Raw genomic sequence first — 19,608 nt, forward strand, 5'->3', positions numbered from 1 at the left:
ACTTGCAGGGGCCTTTGAAACACTCAACACATTTGATTGCCACAGCTGACCTATCGACTGATTAACTAAGAGGTGTTTCCAGACTTCCGAAAAGCCCCAACAGAGAACTAAGGTTGGGGCAGGGGGCAGAGAAAATCCTTGGTCAGTGAAAAGAGATTCATTATTAGAATCTGTATATTATGGAGTGGGATCTGATACTGACCTTAGTAATAGCCCTAGAAATTGATGAAATAACAGATTTTAGAAATCATCTCTTTGTCCATTTTCCAAGGTCATCGCAATGACTTACCTGAAAACACTAAGTACCGGTTGCCTGAAAAATTATAACAATTAGATTTCAGGAGGGATTTCCAATTTCAGATAAAACGTCTGCATCACGAGTCTGATATCTCTTGTTAGGTCTCACCTCATTTTCCTGCAAGTACTGGGTTTTATCTTTTTCTGCAAAGTCATCCTAGAATAGTCTTTGTAGAACAGAATAGAATTCTACTGCAGAAAGGGACCTTGGAATTCATCTGATATCCTCTTTCCCCCATCATAATTTTAGAGATGAGAAAATGGAGCCCCAAGAGCCACAGGCTTTAGTTACACAGAGATGGCACTGCAGCTGGGTCCTGTCTTTTGCCCTCTGAGGTCTTCACACTTTCCCAAGCCATTGCAGATTAGTTTGGAATCAACACATTTCATCCTTTAACTTACCCAGAATCTTTTTAGTTGTGTTACACAGTCCGACTATTCTTCTTTTGTTTTCTGTTTTGTGGTCCTCACATTCATTAAGACACAGTTTGGGAAAAGAGTGGGTCTCACTACTGACTCTAAGTGGCAGTAAGAGAAAAGCATTTTTAATAGTCAAGTTTGAGATTTGAATGTTTAGTGTGTCTAATTTGAGGCTGACAGTGACACTGACTTCTACTAGTTATTTAGCACATATGAATCATGTTATAGTTTCAAAATACTCTTCTATCAATAGTAACTTCTTAGCATGAATCAGGCTAATTTTATTATTTCCTCTTCCCCAAAACAGCTTTCCTGGTCACATCACATTTGATGAATGTAATGAGCTGCCCAGGTGCTGAGCTGTCTAAAGTCCTAAAGTCTGCATGGTGTCAGACAAAAGCTTTATGGTCAGTTTAGGGACAATCTTACCTCTGGCGTTTCTGGTTGCAAAGGACAAGGTTGGGATGGGCAATGGAAGGATTTGGGAAGATGTAGAAGGACAATCTGCATTCATTGATGGCAACTGAAGAGTTTACAGGAATTCTAGCTCATCCCTAATTTCAAGAATCTTGGGAGACCCTGCTCATCCTGGAAATCTGCTGTGGTGCAGGGCAAGCTAAAGGTATGGAGAAAAGGAGCAACAACTCAAGTTCTCAGGGGAATCCATGGGTGCACTTAAGTTCGTCAATACACCAACACCAGTCCGTTCCAAGTTGCTGTTGACCAGAGTGGACACCTTGAGTGTGCCCCTTGGTGTAGTGATTCTGAGCACGAACCTAGAGGCAATTCTAAACCTGGAATAAGAATAGGGCTCTCCTTGGGTATGACTCAAATAGAAAAGCTCTTTGAATCACAACATTTGAATCTGAGTCACTCGCTAGTCTTTTCTCTGTCCTATAAAGGCAATTTAAGCACTGAGGTCTAAACTAGGCTTTCTGATTCTCGGCCTTTCCCCTCTCCGCAACCTTCCATCTCAACTATCCCATGGGAGCAGTAAGATCTCTTTTAGGCATTGATTTTAAAGAAAGACCACTTCATACAAGCAGATTTGGGGGGATTTGAGGGCTTGGGAGAATCGTTAGAAATTATTGTCAGTTCACGTTGTAAAACTATGCCCCTGGGAACTATGGTCTGCCAGATGGCCCCATAAATCTGATTACCCTCACCTTTCCTCTTCTTCCTTCCATGCTAAAACTCTTCCGATTTTCTGATTTACCAGCAACTTCAGGAAAGTTAAAACAAATGACACCTAACAGAAGTTCTGACCTTCCATTGCCACCAATGCACTGATGATGCATCATCGTGAATTATATTTTTAGAGGCTTGCAAGTGTTATATTGGGCTGGCTTATATTTAGGTCATCTTCCCCACCTCCCCCAAGCCCTCTGGATTTTTAAAGACCTTCTGAGAGTCTACAACCATGCTTGCAAAAAATCCTGTCTTCTAAACTTACGTGTCTCATACTCCTATTTAACTCTGCCCCCTTGATTTCCAAAGACCTGCCTAAAGGACCTGGAACTGCATTACCTGAATTTCATGCTTATAGGACAAACTGAATATAAGCCAGCACTAATCCTTTTAAATTCATTCCCAGTTTCAACAATAGCCAATAGCCCCTTCATTATTTCGTGTGTCCCATGTCCCTATTTCCACGCCCTCTCTTTCCCCATACTATCTCAAATCTTCAGGTTATCAGATGATGGGCATGGCTGGTTTTCATCACTTCGGGTATGACCTGAGTCTTCTTCCATATGACAGGTATTCAGGTGGCAGAATACATTTTGGAACTTTCCTTCCTTCTCCCCAACATCCTCTGCTCCCATTGAACCATTATAGGCATTCTTATTCATTCCTGGTAGTTTCACATGCCACTTGGTACTCCCTGTTTCTCACTGCTCTTGTAAGGTGGGTAGTTTGGGCATAATGGCAAAATGATGTCAAGGAGCTTATATAGGTTTTTCATCATAATAAAGTGTCGAAGTGAGTGTAGACTTAGCGGTCAAATTCTAACAGAATTCTCTCCTTTCTGTTCAGAGAATTCAGTGGTCATCTGGGCCAAAATGGTTTATTACCACTGTTGTCCCTGCTGTTAAGCATTCTCATTTCATTGCTTTGGGTGAGGGTTACATTATATCAGAATCAGAAAGTACCAAAAAAGTAGCCAATGTAAATAAGGAAATGGAGATTGAATGGCAGGAATTGTTAAAAGAGCAACAGAATGCTTGTAAAGGGAAAACGTTAAGCTAAGGAAATAGTACAAAGTGCAGGTGTAAAACAGCAAGGCTACATGAAAGTGTAAGGAATTACATTGTGGCTCATTCCCGGGAAAATCACTCTGAAAACACCTCTCTGGTTAGCTGGAGCTTTAGGTGGTGGGGGAGGGGAGTTACGTGGACAATGTAAACGATTGATTCTCCTCATGGTAGCCGTAGCACCCAGCACAGTGCCTGGACATAGAATAGTTGCCAATGAATATTTGCGTGAGAAATACAACGCTAGCCAAAGTACCCAGTGTTTTCAGACAAACTACACATTTCTGTGACACAGTCGCTTCCATACCTCGTAAGGCTCCATCTGTGGGGAAAATGCCCTGACTTTAAGGAGGGTGTAGGACATCCATTGGCTACAGTTCGTTTGACTGCGTGGAGGGGGTAAACGCGAAGAGGAAACAAGCTCAGTTGAGCAGATATGAGACCACCCTCGAGGTGTGCCTTTTACATTATCGTCTGTCAGGCTCCTATCCAACTTCTGTCTCCACCTCTTGGAACACCTGGCAACCGAGGAGTTAGCCAGGGGGCAGTTCTGTGGTTGTAACAGGGAGGCTCTTGGGGGCAGTACGCCTCCTCTTCCTTGCGTCTCTTGCCTGCACCTGCCGCGCGGCCCCTGTCGTCTCCGCAAAGATGCAGAGGTCGAAGCACGTTGCTGTGCGGTGCTGAAATGCTCCCAGAATCAGCCTCCCACACCCGCTCCCTCACGCCAACCGGGATCCTGGGATCGCCTCTAGGATCCCTGTGGGTGCTCCTGCTTCCTCCTCAGATTTCCCCCTCCCCAACTCCAGGCCCGCTTCTCCGGCCCACGCCCGCCACTCGAGGTCCGTGCCAGGGTCGCCGCGGTCCTCCGCGCCCCGGGGCACCCGGCGGGGGGATGGGGCGGAAGGCGGGAAGCGGAGTGGGGGGCGCCCGAGCTCGCGCGCCACGCTGCCCCGCGCGGGATTTGCCGCCTTAAGCTGCTGCAGCTGCAGCGGCGGCGGCGGCGGGAAGAGGGGTGGAGGGCGGTGAGGAGGGCTGGAGCCCGGGCCAGGAGGGGGGAGGAAGGGGGGCCGGGAGACTGTGCCAGGCGAGCCGGAGGGGTGCTCAGCGCTCCCCCGCCCTCCTTCCGGGAGCGAGGATGCAGACTCTGAAACTGGCGCTGCTGGGCTGAGGCAGAGGCAGGGGAGTTGCAGCGCGCGCGGCTCGGTGAGTGTGTCTCCTGAGCGCGGAGAGGCGGGGGGAGGCGGAGGACGAGGAGGAGGAGGAGGAGGAGGAGGAGGAGGGGGAGAATGCCCGGAGCCGCCGTCGCTGCCGCCGCCGCCGCCGCGATGCTCCCGGCTCAGGAGGCTGCCAAGCTGTACCACACCAACTATGTGCGGAACTCGCGGGCCATCGGCGTGCTGTGGGCCATCTTCACCATCTGCTTTGCCATCGTCAACGTGGTGTGCTTCATCCAGCCCTACTGGATTGGCGACGGCGTGGACACCCCGCAAGCCGGCTATTTCGGGCTCTTCCACTACTGCATCGGCAACGGCTTCTCCCGGGAGCTGACCTGCAGGGGCAGCTTCACGGACTTCTCCACGCTGCCCTCGGGCGCCTTCAAAGCCGCCTCCTTCTTCATCGGCCTCTCCATGATGCTCATCATTGCCTGCATCGTTTGCTTCACCCTCTTCTTCTTCTGCAACACGGCGACGGTGTACAAGATCTGTGCCTGGATGCAGCTCACCTCCGGTGAGTGCGCGCTCACCTCGGTGGAGGCGGGGGGACCGCGGGGCGCCCGAGCCCGGAGGGGCGGGAGTGGGAGGGACGGGGGCCGTGAGCGCCGCTGGGTGCCGAGCAACTTAATCCGCTCCGGCGTTGGGGGTGGGGGCGGGAACCTTGAGAGGCCGGAACCCCCGGGGTTCCCCAGCCCGGCACTGGCGCCTTGTCCCGGGCTTTCCAGAACCTCCCAAGCGCGGGGGACGCCACCCGGGGGGGACGCGCGGGAGCAAGGGCGGTTGCTGGGCCGAGTTCGCTCCGAACTGAAAATGAGGAGAAGAGGCCGGCCGCTTAGTGCGCGAGCTGAGGGACTAAGGAGGGGCCGGCACAGTCCGGCGGAAAGCGGCTTTGGAGAGGTTGTAATGGCAGGAGAGTCAGTCAGCTCTGTCCCTCTCTGGGACTGTTTCTGTCTTTGCTTCAGGAGGGGGTGGTGCTGGAGTGAAACTGTTTCACTCTGTCCCGGGCAGTTATGAAAAATGCATCATCCATCTGGAAATGAGTAAATGCTAATTCTGTTTTGGGTTTCACCCTTTTAAGAAAAATGTAGCTTAAAATGTTCCTTAGCGATTCCCCGAATGTCTAGTCCTCAGTTTGCTTCCCTGTCAGCAAAGGTCCTTACGTTAAATCCTTCAACAGAGATCTTGAGGGAATCAAGATTTCTCAAGATCTCTTTTTGGGGAAGTGGCTTTAGGGAGATGGGTTGAGAGGAAAACCCCTTTCAATAGCATTTCTGATCACTTTTTGCCCGTGGAGTATAGATTGTTGCTAGCTGGAGGATATGAAAGTACTTTTTCTGAGCATCAAAGTTACTTTTAACCCAGAAAGGATGGGGATGCATTTCCCGGTGGCTTCGGAGAGTCCTGAAACAAAACTGACTCTTTTCTCTACTTCCGGTGAAGCGGATTCCCACTCTACTAGCCACCTTGGATGCCCTGACTTCTGAAGGCAGCCTTCTTCCTAGGGCACTTGACACCCTCCTGGTCCAACATTGTTGGGTCCTTTTGATTTTATGGATGATCTGATTGTGGAAGAATATAGGGTATCTCAGGCAGTCAGACTGTCTAATTTGTGTTTTGTTTTATTCCTGTTTTTAAAAGCTGTTACCTTCAAGATTTGGTACTTATTCTTATGCCTGAGGTTTTCTGGGGAGTAGGGATTTGATCCCTGAGTTTACCAGAGTGTTGTAGGATGATTAAGTCCTTAAAGGTGCTGGACAAGACCATTAAGGTTCATGATCTTATATGGCTGGTTGATATGAGAAACTTGTGGGAGACTAAGCTTGTATTATGGAAGTATTTGCTGTGTATGAAGTGTGTGTCTCAGCTGAGTTTGATTTGCCATGTTCTGGGAACACGTGCAGGTGAAAGGCAAGAAGTGAGCACCAGCAGAGAAACACGCCCCTCCCCTCCCCCACTGTTATCCTCCTGAAATGCTCCAAGCACCCCACAGACACCCTCTGTTTTTATATATAATGTTAATTTTTATGGCCATTTCAGGAGCAGACTAACTTTGAGATTTGGAATAAATTCACATATTACAATTGTTCTTGACATTTGGCTCTGGTTTGACTTTGAAAACAATAGGACATTGAGGATGCAGATGTTTTAGAAAAAGAATTGACCCTGCACAGCTAATTTTAATTTTTCTAAGTCAAATGACCTATTTAAACTGATGATTCAAATTAGATTGTTTTTCAAAGGTCTGAAAGTAATTTGCAGGTAATTTCTCAACAACATATTCTTAAATATTTTATTTTTATGAGTTTTTGTACTCTGAACCCAGGTTTTTTTGCTGCTGTTGTTGTTGTTTTATTTTAAAAAGGAAAGAAAACTATCAAAGAATTACCATCTTTGAAGTTAATACAACTACAACTATTACAGTGTTTTTTTCTTTCCTTTTTCTGGAATAGAGCACACAGGAATCATTCTGGGGTAGTGAAATATGATGTCATGTTTTCAGAAGTTTGACATAAATATACTATCCTATTTCCCATATGTCAGTGTAAAATGTGATGATGGCCTGCATACTGACGATATTTGGACATTTTTGGACTTCATTTTTGGAGGAGTGCAGGTCTTTAAGTTCTAGGCATACTTTCTAAAATCTCTATTTGCAATTTATTTAGCATTTTATTCCTGGATAAACCACAGAAGGACATAATTTTATTTATTAATACAATTTATTAGTTAAGGAAGAATAATTACGATGACAGGCAGTTAAGTCAATTATGTCCACAGATTTTTAAAGAATGGGTTATAGAAGATATTTTTGAAGAATGTCACTTTTATCATGGTTTTCTTTTTTCAAGTCTCATGGCACTAACAAGAAATTTAGCATAATGGAAGCTATTTGCAAAGTTTAGGTTCTAACCTTTAAACTATTCCTCTTTAATGTTAAGCCCTCTCATACTTATAATTTAACTGTAACTTGGCTAATCTCAAGTGTAATTTGCAAGCTATGGAAGATGAGACTTAATGTGCTATTTGCTTATTAGAGACTGTTTAACCCTCCCTGAAAGTCAAACAATTAACTTGTGTATTTAGGTATCTAAGCCTTTTCACGTAGTAATGTCGTAAACCAGAGCCTAGTAGAACATAAAATCCCATATGAAATGATAAGAAGATGATGAAGCATGAGACTTTCTTGTGGCAATACAGCACCAAGAGTTATTCTTTTTATGATTCTGAACAATGAACTAGAAAAAGTACTTAATGTATTGGACCTGAAAATGATGTTGCTCTTCTATCTAGAAACGCGAAGCACATATAATTAATGGTGCTATTATGAACACCTTGCCCTGTCCCTCTCACTCTCCCCTGTAAATCGTTATTAACCTCAATAGAGTGAAGCTGCTGAATTAGGAGCTAATATGTCATACTGCTTGTGGATGTAATCCTATGCTTATGGACCATGCCTAATATAAAGACCGAATACATAAAAATAATACATAAAATAAGTAATTACAATCAGAGATGCAAAATTTTCCTAATCTACAGAGAGACAACTTGAAGAAAGACTTTTCTTTTTTTTCTATGTATGATTTCTCTGACACTAAAAGAAAAGAGGTAGATCTGTAATTGGTCAAGTAGGGTAATAAAGTCCAGATTTTTTTTTTTTTAATAATCAGGATGGAAAGGGAATTTTGTTGCTCTGGGAACTTGGTTCTCTGTTTCCATGTTTTTGTTATTTAAATCAGTGTTTTGGTCTGTTTCCAAGTCTGTTAATAGCCAAGTCTCATAAAGGTGTTGTTTTGTTTATTTGTTTTATTGACTATAAACCATGTCTGGAATTGTTTCCAGAAGCCCAAGTGTTAACCATTGTAGACCAAAGAAATCTTTTCTTTTTTTTAATAAGCTAAAGCATGAAGGGGTGCCTGGCTGTCTCCATCAGTAGAGCAGGCAACTCTTGATCTTGGAGCTATAAGTTCGAGTCCCACATTGGGTGTAGAGATTACTTAAAACTAAAAAAATCTTTAAAAACAAAATAAGCTAAAGCATTAAGGTACAATTTAAGGTTTTTTAGACATCCACCATAAACTTCTTGGTCAAAAGCAACAGATGAGGAGGTAATTGCTTTCTTCTGTGAAGAAGGGGCACCAGATCCAGGTTGGATTTTTTATTCAGGAGGGATAAGGTTAGGAGAAGGGATTGCATTTGCCATGTCCCTCCACTCTTGTCATTTGGAATATACCAACAAGAAGGGCCACCAAGATGGCAAGGCTCTATGGCAAAGGTTAAAGGCTGAATTGCTTAGTTACTTTCCCCAGCTTCCCACCCTTAGTTTTCCCCAGCAATTTTTAGCCAACTTGCTTTCTTAAAATGTATAACTTTGTTGTTTAGGTGAGATGAGAATCATCAAGAAGTAATCACTACATTCCTTAGCCTGCAAGGAGAGGCTTTGCAATGTTATATGATAACTATCTCAAGGCACCTTGCTCTTTTCTTACAGATCTTACCAACATTTGAGATGATAAATGTGTTTGTGTGTTTATTTACTGTCTGTCATCTCCAGTACATGGAAAGTTCCATAAAGCCATGTCTGTATTTCTTCATATCGTATAAAGGTCAAGATCATGGACACTGGAGTAAAAAGATGTGGGTTTCAACCCTGGCTCTGACACTTACTAAGTGTATGAGCCAGGGTATTAATTTCTCTGGACTTCAGTTGCTCATCTGCAAAGTGGACATGTACTTACCTCAGGAGATTGGTGCAAGGATTAAAGAGTGAATGTGTCTGCCGAGATCCGTGCCTAGTGCGTAGTAAGCAAGAACTATATGCGTGTTAGGTTCTGGTTACTGTTCGTGTGCTATTACTGCTATATCTTGGCACACAGTAGTATGTACATGTCATATACCAAATAGTAGATATCCAATAAATTGCTGTTAATAAAGAAAGAATGAATGATTAATGGGGTGAAAAATGAAAGGTGAGTTTAAAATTCCCACGTGCCGTGTTGAGAAGTGAATGTCGTATATTCTCTGAAGCCACAGTGCTCGTCTTTCTCACTGGTTTGTGGCATCAGCAGTAATTGCATAAAAGATATTTTCCAACATTCTTTGACAGCGGTGATTGTGACTCGACACCCTAATTCATGATGAACTTATTCCCAAATGGGGGTCTTTTCTGATGCGGGGATAATGATCTTTATTACAGCCATAGGACATAATCAATTATATCTTAGGATCCAGCAAATTTTTTCTTAACATTTGATTTCTCATGAAAAACATCATTCAAAATGGAGATTTTATGTAAGAATCAAAAGATCGGGTTTTCATAAGAGCGGGGACCCCATTCCAGCTTGAATTTTCTTACATATCTTCAGGAGCAATCCAGAGAGAAGAGGATGTATCTTCTAGGCTTTCCTCTTCTCTTTCTGGGCATCATCCAGATGTGGTCTTGGACCTGCCAGGGACCCTGCCCCAGACCTGCTCAGATGCATGGCCTTGTGTGTTCAGAACTGTGATGCTGGTCTCCAAAGAGGGGACCAAGTTGGGATTGACTGGCCTTCAGGACCATCACCAATTTTTGCCATTTGGCTGGTGCTAGGTGTATGAGAAAGTGAGGTCTTGCCTCAAAGAGCTGCCAACCCATCCTATATTTAGAGTTGCAGAATGACCTTAAAGAGGGGTTTTCCAATGGCAGGGCATTCTAAACACTTGCCCAGATGCAGAGGGAAGAGTGCACCATGGGTGAGGGCAGTTTTCATTTTCTAACAACATGTTCTACTTCTAGAATTTCCTATTTACCAAGTCAAACTTACAAGAAAGTGATTTGAAATGAGAATTTAGAAACTGTTTTCTTTTTCTTTTCTTTCTTTCTATCTTTTTTTTTTTTTGCTTTTATGCAGTGCGACAAGAGATCTGACAATTGAAGAGATGTTGAAAAATATATTAATGTGAATGTCAAAACAAATGATTTTTATAACAGCGAGATTTTAAGTGAATGTCTGTGAAAAATAACAGACCCTGTATAACCCGTGCAGTATATCGTTAGGTGTTTTCTTCCTTTGGTGAGAGACTGCACATTTAACAGCTTTTTACGCATTGAGAAGTGTTAACAAGGTGCTCACATACTTCTGTTATGCAACAAATAAATAAATAAGTAAATAAATACGTAACCAGAATGTGGTATCAGATGCTTGACACGAAAACAATAATTTAGTGATTACCACTTACGTTTGGTATGATGTAATCAGAGAATCCAGATGGCCAGGCCAGTGTATTGCATTTTATGTACATACCTTAGAAATCTTTCAAAGTGAGCAAAATTTTCAGTGAAGGAAAGAGCAGAGCAGAGCATATAGCTGTGGGTGGAGCGCGTGGCTCAGTGCACTTCTGTGTGTGGTGTGAGGCTATGGGGAAAGGAGTAGACAGAACTTCAGATCACAGTGGCGTGAAGCAAAGAGCAAACACCCTGAGAGAATTCTAATTTGGGGGCTTAATAGCATGATAACTGGGAGAGTTTTAAAGTGTAATTTCCATAATACATTTGAACTTTGGGCGTCAACACCAGCTTTAATTAATGTGATTTTTGCTTATAATGAGTCAACTGAAATTTTTATTTGATATGAGAAAAGACCAAGGAGGTGACCTTTATTCTTAATAATAAGAAGAAGATATTAATAATGACAGAAAGTAAGAGGCTGGTTCCTATAACAAATGGTAGGTAAGTTCTTTGATGGCTCAAACGTAAAACTGTTATGAAAAGTCATTGGGGCATTTCAAAAAAGAAATAAAACAACCTCTGCTAGCATTCTTAATGTTTGCATAATTAATATTATGCAGCTCTCCAATTGTGATTATGATTCTATGATGCTCCTGCGCGGGGTCAGAGCGCCATTCCTGGTTTAAACTGTCCTAACTGTAATCTTGAACACATTTCTCATCTCTTCTGCTAAAATGAAACAGAAAAATGAGTGGTTTGCAAGAGAAAGATCATTTTTGAACCACTGGAGATATGAACCCTGTCTACCTGCTATTGGACAGAATGAAAGAAGAAAGCGAACCTTTCTGAAGTAGGGTTGCTGGCGTGGGATCGCCACACTGGGTCTTGCTTACCTGGATTCTGACATCTTCCCCACACTAGTGAAACCAGAGCTGCAGTGGCTGTAGGGGCTGTCTCTGTGTGCTGAGAAAGGAGAAAGGATCCTAAGTGGGAGACTGAGTGAAATTAGGCTAATCGCATGAAATTTTGAGATTATGACTTATCAGTGAAATGGCTACTGGCAGAGTAGTGAAAGGTAGTGAAATTAGTGATAAATGATTGTCGATCAGAAAAGAGGCTTTAGTTCACAGACAGGCAGAACTTAAGAATCGAGAGGGTTCTCCTCATTCTTTTTCAGCTTAGAAAACAATGGCTCACTTAGCTTTGTTATAGAATGCATCACAGGCCCATTTGCTTAAGTGTCTGGAGATGCCTTGTGGAAATCGTCTGGGGGGGCAGGGTGCTCTACATCTCTCTTTTTTGCTTTAATGAAGATCAAGAATAAGGTTGCAAAAATCAAAATGGGAAATGTGTATCATCATTGACAGAAGGCTCAGTATTTGAGAAACAGGCAAATAGATCCAGCTGTGGAGAATGACGGGGACAGCAAAGAGTGACACCAACAGATGAAGTATGAATAGAAAAGATGAGAAGAAATTATAGGCTGCAGAGCCTGTCGAATTTGATAACATTAAAAGCCTGTTGAGGTTGATATCATCAATGGCTTAAAAATATATTGTCACGGGACAAGCAGAGAGCTGGAATATGCATTACAGTGCAAGGCTGTGTGCAAATCCCAATTCCCAAGAAGGAAAGATTAAGGCTCTACTGTCCGCACCCCCCCCCCCAGGAGTTATAATAGATTCTAATACCAAGCTATTCAAAGAGAGAGATGATCGAACTTCCCGTATGGCAGATGAAAATATGGAGGATTAAAATAAGCCAACCAAAGAAAGAAAAGGTCATTGTGAAACTTGATAAATAGAATTCTTATAGTTTCTCTTTGAAAATCTAGTTACAGATTGTGAAGCAAAATTGATTTCTATAATGCCTTTAATGGGGAAAGGGAATTTAGAGGGTGTATTTAGGATAAATATATTTACAGAGCATTTTAAGAACATGGATAGTTGCAAGCTAGACTAGTTAAATTTAAGATTCAGATGATTAAAAACCAGCAATATTATGGATCTTTGTAACGCCAAATATTAGTTAATGGAAGTAGCACTGAATAGTTGGCATTTCTTAAAAACCTTCGTGGAGAAAGGAATGCTGCACTGCAGTGTTTTACAAACTATGGTTGGTGACCCTTTGATGGGTCACGACATCAACTGAGTAGATCATGATCAGCATTGAAGCTTAGATTACAACAATAGGAAATGTGAATGCAATGTAGATAGTAAGGGTTTCGTGAAACCTTTATTTCTTAAAATATTTACATATGTATATGTGGACGAGATTACAATGTATAATGTATTGCTTACCTGTAGGCTGTAGTCAAAATGTTTGAAAGACACTATTATAGAGAAAAGATGATTGTGTGAATTTAGGAAAATAATTATCTGTTCTTTGGAAAATTGTGGAAGTTTTGCACCAATTCACAGGTAATTTTGTATTAGAGGGTAGATTAGTTAAAATATACTTAACCTAAGCATATTTGAGACATTTTTCTTTGCTTTTCTTTCTTACATTAATGACCTTGACTGTAGATTGTAGGTGGATTGAAAAAGAATTATTTTTCCAGCTGTGATTCGACTGGCCATTCATGCTATGAAAAATGACATAGTCCACCTCTAAGCAAACATTTAAACAAGTGTACTTAACCCAGTGCCAAATGGATATAGACTCAAAAGCTTTTAGGAGTTGGAAGGATGTTAATAATTATTTAGCAGTCTCTTCATTTCCTAGGTAAAGAAATAGTAATGGCAAATACTATCGAGCAACTACCATTTGCAAAAACCTTTAGTATATTTAGCCTTAACAGTAATTCTACAAGGTTATATCGTCATACCCATTTCGCGGATGAAGAAATTGAGGCTTAAAAAATTGTTGAGGGTCTCATGCCAGTGAGTGGTTTGAGCCAAAATCAGACTTTCCCCCTTCCCTGCAGAATGTTGCCTTTGAATCTGAGAGAAATTAAGAGTCTTGCCAAAATTACACCTTGGTAGACTTGAGCCTAATGCATCTGATTCCAAGTGCAGTTCTATTTCTACTACTTTCTTTTGTCTCCGACTTGATGTGCTTTTGGTTAGTGTATGTCTTCAAAATGCATTTTCACCATGCTGTATCAAGAAAAGGGGCTGGTCTTTACGAGGAAAATAATTGCCAAATGTTTACAAGAATTTTCTCTTCAAGCCTGCTTAGGAGGCTTCCTTTTCATTTCCCTAAGCTAGGGCTTGGGTGGTTCTTTACCCACAGCATCCTCTTGGTTACACCTTTGATCTCATTGCTATTATTTTTAGACTGAATTCCTATAGGCCAAGGGCTCCGTCACCCATTCTTGCCCTGCATCAAATGCAGAAATGTTCTTAATAGGTTTGCTTACCAATGGCCGTGGGAAAGGTGGTGATGCCCCCGGACAGGATCATCAAATCACAGACACAGCTCCAGGAAGGTTGATAATAGACTTGGACAGCTTCTGGAGGCATAGGGTGGGGAAGGGGACCTGGGCGTGTGGTCAGAGGATGCGCATCTCCGCTTGGCCACTTACTGGCTGGATGACTTTGAGCAAGTCATCTAACTACTCTTGGCTTTTCATTTTCTTCACTTCTTGCATTTTTCTAAATGTATATATTTGTGTTGCAAATACATAGAGAACACAAGTTATGAACATCAAAAATTTATCACCTGCAAACTAGTAGCTGCACGTTTACCGACAAAGCAAATGTTAGGAAAACCACCAAAGATAGGGTGCGATTAAAGGAGAAAGCAAATAAAGAACAATCCTAGACAGACAGGTATCCAGAGTTTGATTTCTACAATATAATGAGACTTTAAATACACCTATCTATTAAGATTCTCAGGATTATTGAATTAATGCCCACGAAACACTTATAACTGGACCAGGCACATAGTAAGCCCCCAATAAATGTTAGTTAAGTCTACTGTTGTTACTGTTACTCTACTACCACCAAAGAGAGCAGGGCTGGAGGGATGGTTAGGATTCAGAAAATTTAGTAGACAGAAAAATGGAACTCAAAATACCCAACTTAAAAAAGGACAGTTCCGTTTCACAACTTGTGTACGCCAGACCTAACTTGTTCTGAGGATCCAGTAAGATAATGGCTGTGAAAGCCTTTTAGAAACTGCTCCGTGTTCTATAAATGCCATTGTGCTTCCTGTAATGGATTTCGTGCATTACTAACAAAACACTATCTTCAGCTAAGAGTTTAAGTTGGTGTTAACAGGGTCTAGCTTTTCCATTTTATTTGTCTAGAGTAATGACTCAAAGTAACAAAGATGTATTTCAGAGATAATTTTGAACTGTTTAATAACTTCAGCTAAACAAACTTAAAGAAGTCATGTTTTGAAGACATTGTGGACCAGACGATTTTGATTATGTCAAGACCCTTATAAGTATTTAAGTTCCTCCCAAATGATAGGGAAATATTATCAGATATTACTCAAATTTATTTCCTCTTGACAGTCATCAAAAGCAACATTGAATATTCTTGATCTTTAGTAACATCATGCAACAGGAACAATTTAGAAGTAGCATTTGTTTTCTGTGCGGTTCTAAAAGTAGCTGTAATATATTGAAAATTAGGTTTCTCAATATTGTGTCTGTGAATCTTTATTTTTTTTCTTCCTAAGCAAAGAAAGTAGTGATTTAAGATTCTTAGATTAATGCTCAAATGGAGATTGTTGTTCTCTTTTTCATTAACACGTTAATTCCTTGAATTTCTGTAGCTTTCCTAAAGAAGGTAAAACAAACTCAACATTGCTTCTTATTAATATTTTCATTTCAATTTAAAGTCATCAGCTATTGTAAGAAGAGAATATCAGTTTGTTATGACTGCAAGTATGACTATGACCCAAACCACTGAACTGAGTAATGAACAAATGAACATCGTCTCTTCTGCATAGTATCAAGATCCCATTTGTAGTAAATATCCAGAGTTGATGTTGACAAGAGAATGTGTTAAATAGGAATGCTCCATCAAACTCTGCTTTTAGACATGCTGGTGAAGAGATGTTTGGCGAGCACTGCCGGGCAGTGTCCCACTTGTGTCCTGGAGGTCGTAACGAATAGCTCTTCTCTTCCTGACCTCTCAGTCTGCTGGAAGGGGCTCTCCAGCAAGATGAACTCACATGGGGAAATGGGCCAGGATCTACGCAGCCCTTCACTGTACTGAGACCCTCCACTGAGTGCAGGATGGGCTCTAGAGGGAGCTCCAGCCCTGTCATCTTGTGTTTTTCAGAACTTTCCCTTTTATAAGGTCAGGTCCTGAGTCATTTTCCCCCTGATACTCCTTGCAAGGTAACATTTTAGAGAGTAGCGAGTGGAGGATAAAATATGAAGGGTGAGAAAGAATAAGAAAAGGGATTCATTCAGAATACATGCGGTAGAACGGAGAGCTCCTTTATCTACCAGGAAAAAGCCAACTCCTCCTGGACTTTTCTGTAGCCCTTTGCCTTTATATAAATTCTCTGCAATTACTCTCTGTAACTTATCTGACCTTTAAAGAAGCTGTTGTGACTTTTCAGTGGCCTACTTTTCTAGAGGACTCATTGGGGTGGTCTTTCCCCGTCAGAACATTTTGGCTATTTTTTTCTTAGCCTGGAGATGGATTCTTTGGATGACTTGGACATCACTGGAGAATTAACAGGTCACTGGAGACCTGGTATAGTAGGTTACTAGAGAATTCAAAAGAAGTAGAGGAATTCGGAGCTGCAGAATTTGAAACAGCTGTTTGATCTTGGTGGTCATGAACTAGGCATTACGGTTGTGTCTCTGCAACAGCTTGAGCACATTTTGGAAATGAAAAAAGGAGAATTGGAAATTATATTCCTTGGGAAACTTTAGGGACTGTTCGGAATTTAAAAATAATGTTTATAGTAACTCAGACTATGGACCCCAGCCATAGGCAAATAATGCTTCATAGGTTGAGAATGGAAAACTGAACACCTAATTTCGTTACTAGCTCCTACCTACATACTCTAGTCTCCATTTCCTTAAATACAACAAAATAAAAAGAAGGAATGAGTGCCTGCTGTACTCACACATAGTTGTCTCCACTAGAAGCCACTCAAAGAACACACACATTCCTTTCTTCTTTTCTTTTCTTTTCTTCTTCTTTTTTTTTAAAGTGGGACTTGAACTCAATCTGGTTTCTATTTTATCTCTTTGAGAACCTGAAGCGCAGAAAGTTCTTTGGAGGAAAATTCTTTGGAGGAAAGTGCACACTTCCTGCTCAACGCCAAGCCTTTTTTTCCCCATCTCATACTCAAAAAGTGTTTTAAAAAATCCTCACTAGAATTTCCCCTTATTAGTCCCGATGCCCCCTCTTGGGCCCCAATGCCAGCCAAAGTGTGTGTGTCTGAACAGGCCAAGCAGAAAATCTGGAACTCTACTGGTACTGTGGTTTAATACAGCACACTAGCATTGCTGTGGGACCTCTTAGAATTTGGGGGCTGAGTTTAATGTGCATAGAACAAAGGGGAAGAGTTCTGCAATCAATAGGAGTTCATTTGACAAGGGCTGTTCCTTTCCACTGTGTACTATTAAAGAATAGATTTTTTTACAAAAGGTTTCTAAAAAACCAACCTAGTGATTGTGAGAGGTGGTCCCCGAACACTGAAGTTTTAATCATGGTAGATTTATTTAGGAAATAGAATGAGTTTCACATACAATTCTTCCTCTTTAAGTCTCATGGTGACATGAGCAGTTCATTTGGAATTTGTTCCCAAATGCGTTGAAGTATTATCTAAGTTTAGTGTAGAAATATGACTTATTCGGAGGCAAGCTTGAACTTGTCCAATGAAAGAGAAGGTGATTTAAATTTCTACTGTAGTTACCACATTATTCAGACTAGCCATCATTCTGGTCTTGCCAAACATTTGCAGAATGAATCATTGTTTCAGTTCATCTGCAAACACATTATGAATAATATACTTTATATTTGTGTGTGCGTGCCTGTGTGGTTTTGTATGTACAGTTTAAAAAAATAATAATAAAATACCCACTTGTGTATCCACTACCCATTTTCCTGATGATATCTGCCCAAAGGTAGCCACTTCCCTGAGTTTTGCGTTATTAACCCACATTCCTTATAGTTTTATCACTAATGTGTGTATTCTGGAGTCACAGGTTAATTTTTTACTGTTTTTTTTTTTTTTTAAAGATTTAATTTGTTTATTTGAGAGAGGGAGACAGAGAGCACAAGTGGGGAGGCAGAGGGAGAAGCAGGCTCCCCACTGAGCAAGGAGCCCGATGCGGGACTCTATCCCAGGACCATAGGATCATGACCTGAGCTGAAGGTAGCCGTTTAACAGACTGAGCCACCAGGCACCCCACCATTTCTGTTTTTAAAGTAAGTGCTTTCAGTATTTCTCTGTTTAATATGACCTATGCAATAGCTGCAAATACTATTTATTAGGTTAAGAAAGTTCACTTACATTCCTCCATTGTTAAGAAGTTTTTAGATTTTGAATGTATGTCAAATTTTATTAAGTGCTCTTTCGGCACCTACTGAGATGACTAAATGAATTTTTGGAATTAATCAATACTGATGAGATACTGTGATACTGGATTTTCTAATGTTAATGCATTTTAAAAACAAAGCCAACTTTCACACCCCTAGTGAGACTCAGTCTCTAATACCTTATTTTTCCAACTATTTTCATGAGTTAGGTTCTGTGGGTTTTTTGTTTGTTTATTTGTTTGTTTTCATTGTCATATGTCTTCATCTAGTTTAGGTATCAGGGTTATGTAAGATCTGTAAAAGTAGTTGAGAAGTCTCTTTTTCTGTTCTTTGAAAGAATTTGTGTATAATTGGAATTATCTGTTCCTTGAGTATTTAGTAGAATTATATTGTAAAACTGTCTGGGCCTGGTATGTCTTTATAGGAAGATTTTTAAACTACTGATTACATTTCTTTAATTGTCTTAGAATCAGTCAGGTTTTTAATTTTATCTTCAGTCAGTTTATAAAGATATATCTTTCTAAGAATTTGTCCATTTCGCATACATTGTCAAATTTATTGGCATAGAGCTTTTCAAACTATACTCTTATCATTGTATAAAAACTGTTTGCTTGTGTCTTCTGTTTTCTTTAGATCAATTTTCTGAAAAGTTTGTCAGATTTATTAGTTTAGAACCAGCTTTATCTTTGTTGTTCTTTTGCATTGCATTTCTTTGTTTGAAGGCATTAATTTTTGCTTTTAATTTTTATTTTTTTCCCTTCTATTTTCTTTAGGTTTATTCTCTTATACTTTTCCTAACTTTTTAATTGGTTACCAAGTTCATTAATTTTTTATCTGCTACAAACTTATGGAAAAAACTCCTTATCTATAGTGAGACTTTTAAAGAGACCATCATTAAAAATTTTGATCGGGAATTATATGCAGCCATCTCAAGCATGACACAAAATGAAAAATATATATGTTCTTCATGAAAGAAAGCTCAAATTACATATTTATATTTTATATTGGGTATATTCAGTAAATATATTCAATATATTTAGTATTTAACACTTTATATTCTATGTGTCTGATATGAAGTAAATATGAATGTTTTTGCAAAATCACATGTACATGTTCCCATTTATTCTAGCAATTGCTATTATAATAATATTATTTTCTGTGTGGATCATAATATGAAAATATGAGAAGACACTCGAGATTACTAATGATCAGTGGATGGCACCAAGGTCATTATTGGCTTTAGTGCTCAATTGCTTCTCTGGATTTTTGTTTTGTCTTTTTCCTTACCTATAAGGGATTTCTCTTACTTTGCTATTGCTCAGCCATGCATGTGAAAAAAAAAAGTTTTGAACTTTTATCCAATATTTTTAGGTATTCTATTTGGGAGTATTTTTTTGGGTCATCTGATCTGCCATGTTGCCCAAAATGTGGATCCCATGGATAATATTCAGTTGGCTTTGCTTAGTTCTAGGGCCACATGGACTCTAAACTTCCAAGTGCCAAGTCACCAATTTAAGCCATTGCTGAAAGGGGAAACAATCAGAGGAGTGTGGATTGATGTATATAAACTAATTATACTTTCTGAATCTACTGCTCAAAATTCATGAATGTCCCATAGTGAGTTAGTGTCATAGTTCGTTTCTTTCTTTCTTTCTTTCTTTCTTTCTTTCTTTCTTTCTTTCTTTCTTTCTTTCTTTCTTTCTCTTTTTCTTTCTTTCTTTTCCTTCCTTCCTTCCTTCCTTCCTTCCTTCCTTCCTTCC

General features: G+C 40.6%; 1 protein-coding gene across 1 annotated transcript in view; it reads left to right on the top strand.

Moving 5' to 3' along the window:
• Positions 1-4,255: 4,255 nt before the first annotated feature.
• The window catches only part of LHFPL3 (LHFPL tetraspan subfamily member 3), a 527,398-nt gene continuing 512,045 nt past the window's right edge, over positions 4,256-19,608 (top strand). The window contains exon 1 of the mRNA XM_045793666.2: positions 4,256-4,697. Within this exon, the coding sequence (XP_045649622.1) occupies positions 4,256-4,697 (442 nt within the window). The remainder of the gene's footprint in view (positions 4,698-19,608) is intronic.

The sequence above is a fragment of the Ursus americanus genome, chromosome 3 (assembly GCF_024610735.1).
Source record: "Ursus americanus isolate L20-20 chromosome 3, mUrsAme1.1.p, whole genome shotgun sequence".
In the NCBI taxonomy this organism is placed as follows: domain Eukaryota; kingdom Metazoa; phylum Chordata; class Mammalia; order Carnivora; family Ursidae; genus Ursus; species Ursus americanus.